We start from the raw sequence: 10,428 nt of genomic DNA on the forward strand, positions 1-10,428 counted from the left end.
CAGCAGCGGGACCATAGCATATATATAGGATATATATACAATATATACAAATACACAAAATTTGACACAGACTATAAAGGACACACAGTTTAATTCACTAATGAAAGTCAGACATGTTTGTTTCCACTGTTTTATTGTGTGCCTGTCGCGATAAGCAATTCATTGACTTATCGTACGATAAATAAAAATGAACTCGATACATTTCCATTTACATGAGGATGTGACTAGCAGTTTGAAAGGATGTACTTGAATTACTGTTATATATTATCATTATGTCAGTGGTCTAAAATGGTCATACAACGGTGCCGACAATATTATCGGTTATCGCAATAATTTCCGGGAAAATGTATCCAACTAAATTAATTATGGTGAGGCCTATACATGAAACACACACACACACACAAATCTACAGACTTACTCCAAACTGCCAAATATATTAATTAACACACTCACACTCTCATAGACTCTTTGACTCTATGTTGGCCTAGTAGAACAATAAGCAGCAGACTTTTACTTTGTTATCATTTCTACTGGATCTTAGATCTGAGCATGCGCAATACATGTCGGCAGTTGCGAGAGAGTATTTTTGTTGGGTAATCTACGGTAGGGCTAACCCATACAGTGGTGGGGCTCAAGTCAGTATTTGCAATGTAATTACATACACGCTCCCCTTGACAGTGAAACGCCATGTGAGGTTTAGATTATTTCCCTGTCTCAATCCAAATTGAACTGTATGAAATAAAAAGGCACATTTGTCTTGTAGTAAATAAAAAGGGCGACCTGGAGCCAATCCTGCAATTTCCCCACAGGTGAAAGAGCTGACATGCTGAAAGCCCAACCCCTGCAGGGGGGTCTGGGGGGATTCTCCCCCAGAAGATCTTTTGAAATACTAACATAAAATACACATTCTGGTACTCTCTTGAGAAGAAAAATAAATAAATCTATTACTACACGACATAAAATGAATGCCATTTTAGTTTTGTGTTACTTTGTTCTGAAAGCTGAGCCTGCTGCTCCTCACAGAGAGAAGAGGAAGAGGCTGTGAATTACTTTACATTGTGGATAAGGGTGGATAGCCCCCATTGTTCTGTGTGTCAAAATGAAAGACAGCCCACACACCTATCAATCATCAAACCGTGGGGTCTCATTTCATTATGTGATGATTTCTATCAACACGTAATGTTGTATCGATGTATATAGAGATGTACTACAGCAAAAGTATTCTCCGTCGGGACTTCCTGCAACAACAGCACGCCGTTATCGTGATTCTGATTGGCCAGAAGACATTATCAAAGATGTTCTATTGAGAAGACGATCACTACGTGACAACAGTTTTCAAACCCGTTTCTAGTCTTCGGTATTCTTGTTTTTGGCGTGAGAATAGTTTGGGCAGCGTGAGAGCGTGAGATTGAGAGTGAAAGCGTGTGTCACACGCCAGATGCGTGAGAATTGGCAACCCTGGTTTATAGCCTATGAAAAAAACTATTCGAAAACTAAGGCTAAAGCTAACGTTAGCAGATAGTGACAATGTATGCTAGTTAGCTAGCTCAACGATTCCTTAAATAATATTGCGACAGAAAAACTTTTCAGTGCACATCACGCTCTGCCGCTCCGACAGAGAGCTCTGCTCTGAACACCTGAACCGTTCTAACAGCTGTGACTCGAGCACACAGCTCGCGCTTCATATATTAAAAAACTACACCATGCGCGTCATGATGGCACATAACAGCTCGCGACCGCAGATTATTTTTGGCGATTAGATCAAATGTAAATTATATTTGACGCAACTTTAGTTACATTTCCATGACTTTTCCAAAACTTTGGGAAAAATATTGTTTTCCATAACTTTTCCAGGGCCTGGAATTTGCATTTTGAATTTCCATGATTAATCCAGGTTTTTAATGACCGTACGAACCCTGAACATTGTTTACAGTGTCCTGATTGTGACTGCAATACAGTCCCCGGACCCCCAGACTTTCTCCTTCTTCAGGTCCATTATGGTCCAGCTGTGATTAGTTTATTATGACGCTCAATGTAATCGCAGATCTACTTCTCCATCTCTGTATCAATATTTACTTATTTCCAGACAGCGTACGGTCAGGTCTACTCACTGGAGAGCTCCTCGCTCTTCGTCAGGTTCCGGGAGCTCACGCTGCGGTTGCGGTTTGCTCGGCTGATGAAGGAGGAGCGCGTCTCGCTGGGGCTCCAGCCCGGCAGAGGGACAGAAGCTGCTTTGGAACGGCCCGGGACATTTTCCAGAAGGTCCTGACAGCCCATGAGCCTGACGTCTAACGTGCCTGCAGGAGAGAAGGGACAATACAGATACATGCATCACACAATTTCTTTTTACAAGATGGTCCCATTTTGCACATTCTAGATGGTCTAAGCATTTAAATTCTGAAATGTTTTATGTGTAGGTTATTACTCTACGTAACAATAATGACAACAAACAAAGAAAAAAGGCATTAATGAGAAACATCCGTGTTAATCTTAACTAGGAACATTTCACTTTGTAATAATATCTGGGTCTAGGTAAATCTACGTGAATGTTAACCCAACGTAGTATCCAGGCCTTGTGTCTTGTATCAGAATAAATCGCACATACGATTTGCGTAAAAAAAGCTTACGACATCAGAGATTAACTTAAGTCTTATCTGACTTTGTCCAACCAACTTTACCGGATCCATCAAAACGGTTGATGGTTTCTCAGTCAATGACGGAACCCTATTATGATGACTATATAAACGTCCCAGACAAAAGGCGTAGCACTGCATCACTGCTTACTACAAGTCCTTTCTATTAAGCTAGATCAGTAAGTAGCAAAAGATGCCCATTTATTAATATGGGTGTTTTACTCAGTCCAGAGAAGTAGATCGATCAAACAACCAACAATAATACCATAGGAACCACTAGGTGGAGAAAAGGTGAAAAGCTGTCAGTTTTACTTTTAGAAGAACAGGGTGATGATGGGACACTAACTCATATTCTGTTATTAATCATCACCGGGTGTGTTGTACCTGTGAGTGCTGCGGGCTTGGTCACAGTGCTGTACTGGTTCTGTGTGGAGATGATGCTGGATCTAGGACTGAGGACAGGAGAGGACAGCAGGGACAGCTCCTCCATGATGCTGCTGCTGCGAGGGTGGTTTTTAGGCAGCTCCATGAGGCGTTGCTCCAAGGAGTATCGCAGGAGGTCCAGCTTTTGACTGGACTCATTAAAACGAGCCTGGGCCTGAAGAGGAGAAGGAAGTAAATGAAGCAAATAAGTATAAAAGGATAAAGAGAGACAGAAACTTACACGGTCCATTTTACTTTAATAGAGCACAGCAGCAGTGCAGGAAATTGTTTTATTTAAAGCCAATGAAACTGCACAAAGTGAGGAAAACCTTCTTTCTGCTAGTTTTACATCAACACAATGTTCCAGAAGCAGTGAATAGACTCGCACACATGCAAACACAAACAGCTACCTCTGAATGCGCTCTCTTTTCTGTGACTTTCCCTGTGCCCAGCAGTTTCATGACGTTCTTGGCTCCCTCTGCTACAGCCGACTCGATCTTGGCGTGGTGACACAGCTCCTCCACCCGGAGATCCAGCGGGCTGATGATGGGCTTGTCTGGAACAGAAAAAAAAGGACAGGATTCTGTTAGACGGAATTGTTCATAGGACTTTGGGGTTTTTCCTATTAAAAGTTTAAAAATGGAACACTGAGTACAACTGAAGGCTCACCCATCACATCGTTGTTCTCGAAGCTCATCTCGCTGGCCTGGCTGGCCTTGAGGATCTGCATCCTGATGAACTCGATCTTCGTCTTGCTGTCCTGAAGCATCTGCTGCGCCATCGCTAGCAACTTACGGTCCTTCGAACAAATTAGAAAATGTAACATCACTGTCTGTTGTTGTAAACATTTTTTTAAAATTAGGCCTGTCACAGGAATTATGTTATCAACTTATAAGTGTGCAAAAAAGCACACGTCCCACCGTCCGGGACGTGTTATTTACAATATCGGACAAGTAGATCTTTCAATTGACTTATCCGATGGACAAGTGATGTTTTTCGCCCATATTTATTGACAAATGATTGATAAATTCAGCTTACAAAAGGCACAACTCATTCGCAAATTGTCCGTGTCCGCCATTGCTGTTTGCGACCGCTTTACGTTTCCTTCTTTGTCATGTGTGATTAGGGATGGGTACCGGTTCCAACATTTCGATTCCATCGGTATCGTTTAGAAATGTTAGTTTCGGTTCTGCTTGTCGATTCCTAAGGAAATGCATCTCGCCGCTTTCTGTGCTGTTAGACAGGAGTGTGGGCGGGGCGAGGCCGAGCCCCGCGGACTGCAGCTCTCTCATATGCTCCGTATCAGCTGATCGCTGCACGGTGCAGCTCAGCGTCTCTCTCTCTCTCTTTCTACACACAGCAGATCCGCTGCCCGTTTAACAGCCTCATCTTTGTCAACCTTTCTTATGTTCTTTCTCTAACACATAATGAAGGTTATTAAGCGTTTTAGCTCCTATGTTGTTAATATTGACGCCATTTCCTTTATGAAGTGAAGCAGCCTCCCTGTCTGTGTCCTCGCGCTGTCCTCACATCCCCGGACCCCCAGACTCAGAGGAGCACAGGGATGTCAGTATTGTTTATGAAGCAGGGTATAGAAAGTACATTATTGAAATGAAAATACTATTTATTTACTTTTACAAACAGTGAGCAGCTGCAGCATGTGTATTGCAGGACATGTGTAAGCGTGCAAGCGTCTTTGAGTTGTAGAAAAGCGCGATATAAATATAATGTATTATTATTATTATGTGTTGGAGATGTGTGGTTGGACTCTGTCTCACAGGCAGGTTGCAGTGTAACATCAGAGGAGACTGGGCCAATTGTACATTCTCAAACTTAACTGCACCACTTAGAACTAACTAAACAATGCAGAGATTATTTTTATATAATTTTATTCAATAACAGTAACAATATTAAACAGTATGAAGTGATTTGTAAATAGGAATACAGATTTGACTTAATGTTTCATAAATATATTTTTCTCCCAGTGAAATTGGCATGGGACTTATTTTTACCCTCTCAAATACCTCATTCACACCAACGCAACTCCAGTTCAAGCTCCGTGCTAGAGTTTTTCAGGTTCAGAACCGGTTCTTCGGTTTAGCTCCGGCTCTTTTCACACCGCTCAGAGCCCGACTGGTGCTGCGTCATTGCGTCATCGTTTGCGTCATGACGTAACCGTTTGCGTGCCTGCTTCATAAAGCCAAACCGCGCGGAAACCCCTCACAGCTCACACCGACAACAACAACAATGGCCGATTGTGTTGAAGCGCTACTCGTTTTGGTTTCGCTCTGTCCAATCGAAATGGAAGAAATGGGACGACTTTACTACCAACTTTACAGTCGTTACATGCTACATTCAAAACTGCTTTACAATCGTAATCATCAACTTCAACGACGGTTCCGATTCCCCCTGCCCCCGCCTCGACGTAAGCGCGACGTATGCGGTGCTTTTGCTCTAGCCGGACCATTTTTTGGTGCTTGAAATGAACCGGATTCTGGAGCTAAGAGGCTGCTCCGCTGCGGTGTGAACAGGAAAACCCGGTGCTTTTCAAGCTCCAGCTCCGAACCGGCCCTGAAACACTGTTGCTGTGAATGAGGTAAAATAATCGAGAACCGAAGATAACCGGAATCGAAAAGCATAACCGGAATCGTTAAAATCCAAATGATACCCAACCCTATGTGTGATGCAGTAAAATCTTACCGCTCACTTACGTTAGCGGTGTCGTAAAACCGTGGGAAAATGTAAAATACGATGGCGAAGAAAAAGATTCCAGTGGCCCCAACATGTATTCGGACAAGTAAATTGCCAATCTTTCTTACACTGCTTATCGTACGATTTACTAACTGTGCCCCCTTCATTTTTTACATTATCAGCTTCATCTTATGGTGAGTTGACCTGACCTTTTTACGATATGTGGACATGACCTCTATCATTTTTAGATTATTGGATTCTTGTGCGATATATGGATATGACTTGCATAATTTTTTTGTTATAATCTATGATTTAAATATGAACATGACCGTGTTCATTTTCAGCTATCATCTTCTTTGGAAGATATTTAGAAATGACCCTGTTCACTTTTACATTTCCAAACCTCACCTTAACGTTATCTACTTATTGGACGGTATACGCCTTAAGGACTTGATAAATATAAGTTGTCAACTTATCGTATGATATGTTATGTTAACATTATTATCCACAGCTTGTAGTAACATTTTGGGTTAACGAGAGCTTAGTGTTGTTTGTTACTATCTCATAGCTAATATGTTGCTAATTTGCACTTTTTGTAAACAACAAGAAACTGGATTAGCAATGTACTGTCTTTTCTTTTTAAGGGAGCCGAAAAGTCCATTTTATTTATTCGGTTGTGTTTTACTAAAAATATGACTCCCATCCTGATTCCAATGGTTGATTTAGGTTAGAAGTTAGACGGGGATAGCACTTTGAATGGGTGTATTATTATGCTATCATATTATCAAATCAGTGAGATAATTTGATCTTAACATGACAATAAAAATGTTTTTACTGGGACAATATAACCTCCAACAAAAGTAATTACCAACTTCTACATCATCCATCATCACTGGTGGTTTGCTGTGAGCACAAACAGCCCAGGAGGCAGTTTCATGCCCTTAATTGGAGCCAAAGAATGAGTGACCACATGGAAAATCTTATTCATCAAAAAAGAAAGCGGGATCTCATTGTGTATCATAATTGCTGACCCTCTCACATGTGCCAATACACACACGCTCACACAAACACATGCACACACAGAGTGGAGTAAGCAAACTCCACCCAGAGTTCCTGGTTGTTGATGGCGCCGCTCGCAGGAAACACCTCTGTCCAGCAGGCATTTCCTCTCTGACATCACAACAGGACTATTTCCAACTGTCAGACTGTCTGTGTGACCGGGAGAGGTCACAGTGTTTTGAAAGAAGATGCAATTTTTGAGAGCATGATGCAGATTTTGTTACATTTGGACGGAGCCATGCAAGTTGTTTCTCAGTTTAAAACGTATTTTAGTCTTTTAAAGACATAATACAAATGACAGTAGGAGATACTAAGAGAATTTAGCTTGTTTTACCTTGGATACGTTCACTCGGTGAAGTGCTACAAATCTTTTAACATCTATTCATTGATTATACATCAACTGTACATATTAACCAAATAAACAACAGTGTATTAAAAAAAATTATAATAAAAAATACAACATAAAAAAACAACAACAACAATGACAATATAAAGTTAAATAAATAAAATAAATATCAGAAAAGGAAATGAAGATGTGACTGGAGTTCTGGTGTTATCTGTATTAATGGTGACCATCTTTCAACACATTTCAAAAACACGGTTTACCCTGTCTGTTTCCATCTTTATGCTATGCTAAGCCAAACAGCTGCTAGTTTTAGCTTCACATAACCTGTACGAGTGGTATCAATCTTTTCATCTCACTCAAAGAAAGAAAACAAGCCTATCTTCTAAACTGTCAAAGTATTCATTTTAAGGATTCTCAAGCAAAGAAATCTTGTCAATCCATGTTCCATTACATAACCCCCGACAGTCACAGAAACAAACGATGCCGAGCAGGATTACATCACTGGCAGAGTCGAGACTCCCTGCTGAAACCTGACACTATGCTAAAGAGTCTACTACAGAGTGGCTTCAATTACTACTGCTGGACCAGGAGCCAAGAGGAGCAGCTCTCAGTGCTCCAGCTGCTGCTGTTGTTGTTGTTGTGTATATATATATATATATATATATATATACACATACATACATATCTACACACTAAAGGGTAGATTTCCTCACTGGGCATTAGAGTAACCACAGAGAGCTTTGTGAACAAACAGCGGTGCATATGACACACACAGTGTGTGTCAGCGCCTTCTCACGTTCCCTGCTCCCCTACAGAGAAGCTGTAAAAGCAAACGCCACATGCATCGTTCTGCCATGTGATAATGACCAAGGTGCACATTTAAAAAAGACTGAAATAAATATTCAGCATTGGTGATTATGAATGTGAAAACCCTCTGCAGCCTGATGACAGTGACTAAAATCAAGGCTTATGGTGCTATCAAGTTTTATGGTGGGTTTGGCTTCTCCTCTTGAACTGCCAAGAGCTCATTTAGAATATTATTATAGTATATTATCACTTTAGTCTTATTTTCAGTTGGGATAACATTGTAAATAAATGCTGAGATCCATCATTCAATGATGTCGAAAAGGACAAGAAACACAAGCATTTAAGGCCTTTACACACCAGGGCGTGACAGATTCACCTCAAATTGTGAATATTGTATTTCATGAACTTTTTGTGGTTTCTCTCCCACACACACACAGTTGATTAATAATCTGTACCTATTCATTAACTATGTTTTTTTTTTACTTCACATATTTTTACCATCATTTTTTTTGATCTTGGTCATTTTGTAACTATACATTACATCCTGATGGCTTTGACTCTTTAGTGGTTTTAGGTCAAAGCAAATAAGCTGAGCAAAGATTTCTACCGAGCCGGAAACCTCAAACGAAACTCTGATGAGTCTAAGCTTGGGAAGATGCCTGAAATCACAACATCCTACGATTCCATGCTACTTCGCAAAACCACCAAATTCTGTCTTTTGTTGTCGTGTAATTAAGAGTGGCAGAAAATGATGTAAAACATACAGTTCAACTGATGCGTGTGCTTTTGCCTGACATGAACCAGCTGGAACCTGAATGTCAGGTGAACCCTCCCCCCGCTCCACATGACTCTTACCTTAGAGGGCCCGTTGGTGTACATATGGATCATGTTCTCAGCTCCCTGTTTGACCTTGAGCTCAATGTCATTCTGTCTCTTCAGGGCGGCCAGGCGGCTGCTGCTGCACATCCTCGCCTCGCTGTTAGGGGTATCTGGGGTCAGAGGGCAATCTGGGTAAACAGAGAAAAAACAAAAGTTATAACCTTATTGCCTTTTGAAAACAACCATCTCTGTATGTGCTACTGGAGTTTGTCACAAATAAACAGATTGTAAATAGTTACTCAGTATTAATGTGCTATTTGTGGGTGCCAGACATTTTGAAGTTACCCAAACAGCCCTGCAGCATCGACTTTGTTTACAAAAACACGTCAAATAGAAACTTTAGGTGTCAAATAATTGATCCTGAAAGGTCTGCTGTTTATCATTTGATGAGGTGTGTTAACACTAGACTCCAATTGACTCACTCTTGACACTAAACAGGCTAAGCTTTGCATCAGGAGTCCAACATAAAGCAGAGCTTTGGATCAATAAATGGCGTTAAGAGTCAGAATTGGACCGGACGTGTCTTTTAAAAGAACATGATTACAACAAATCCAAGGTGAAGACAGAGCACCTTAATATTCAGTTGGCTTTGATATAAAACACAAAGGCCATCTCTGCCGATTCAAATTACATTTCTGTCATCTTATTGGCTGTCTCCTGCAGTCTGTTTTAACTTTAACCGCAGAGGGAAACCCTGCGGCATTCTCTTTTCTTGAGCAACTGTAAAAAACTAAGATAATAGAAAAGCATGTGTGAACTTGCAGACAACTACCAATACTGCAGTGACATAACTGCATATTTGGGGTAAACACTTTTTACATGGCTTTTTATCCAGACCCTACAAATAGCTGAGACAACACACTGATACTGGGTCAATATCTATTCAAGCTTTTGAGTTTCTTCGCTCAAACAGCATGCAGATACACAAAGTGTCCTCTATCTATCCAGGGTGCCGGACCACACTTCTGGCCGATGAGCTCACTGTTTAGTGTTTTTTTGGTCGTGTCTGGACTTGAAAATGTGCAGAGAAATCCCCTCCGCAGGCGGATCCCTGCAGCGCGGAGCAACACATTCTCACACTCAGGTGAGGCGGGCAAAAAAACCGGCCTGACTTCTCCTCACTTGACTTGCAAGTTCAGTTTCACGGTGTCATAGGGTGCGTTTCACTTCTCTTATTTTTCATTTCCTCGCTCCTTGGTCTCGGTATCACCGGAAGTTGATCTGTCTGCGCCATCTTGAGTAGCGTCCCAGTGGCCTTATTTGTGCCAGAGGACCGAGGATCGATAATCGAGGAACTACCAGACCATCCTCCGGTGAAATCCTCATACACTCGCCCCGCCCCCTTACTGTGTATCGCTCACTGATTGGCTGTCAGACGAACAGCTGTGCAGCGTCATCACAAACGGACGCTGCTTCACGTGACGCTCCGGAGGAAAAGACGTCCCATTGCTCTTAAAACTCATTTCCCTGCTTCTCGTGGTTTCCTTGCGTCCCTCCATGCTTCCCTGGTGGGAAGGACTAGACGCAGGGAAACGACGCAAGTGAGGGAAGCAAGGATTTCATTTAACCGAAGTGAGATGCAGACATAAG

The 10,428-nt window shown here is 41.6% G+C and overlaps 1 protein-coding gene across 1 annotated transcript in view; it reads right to left on the bottom strand.

Annotated features, from left to right (window-relative positions):
- The window catches only part of pkn2 (protein kinase N2), a 48,787-nt gene that overhangs the window by 17,792 nt on the left and 20,567 nt on the right, over positions 1–10,428 (bottom strand). Inside the window, exons 4-8 of the mRNA XM_034215275.1 lie at positions 8,815–8,966; positions 3,726–3,855; positions 3,467–3,612; positions 3,018–3,231; positions 2,112–2,297 (exon numbers count right to left, since the gene is read on the bottom strand). Coding sequence (XP_034071166.1) covers positions 2,112–2,297; positions 3,018–3,231; positions 3,467–3,612; positions 3,726–3,855; positions 8,815–8,966 — 828 coding nt within the window. The remainder of the gene's footprint in view (positions 1–2,111; positions 2,298–3,017; positions 3,232–3,466; positions 3,613–3,725; positions 3,856–8,814; positions 8,967–10,428) is intronic.

The sequence above is a fragment of the Gymnodraco acuticeps genome, unplaced genomic scaffold (assembly GCF_902827175.1).
Source record: "Gymnodraco acuticeps unplaced genomic scaffold, fGymAcu1.1, whole genome shotgun sequence".
NCBI classification, from domain to species: domain Eukaryota; kingdom Metazoa; phylum Chordata; class Actinopteri; order Perciformes; family Bathydraconidae; genus Gymnodraco; species Gymnodraco acuticeps.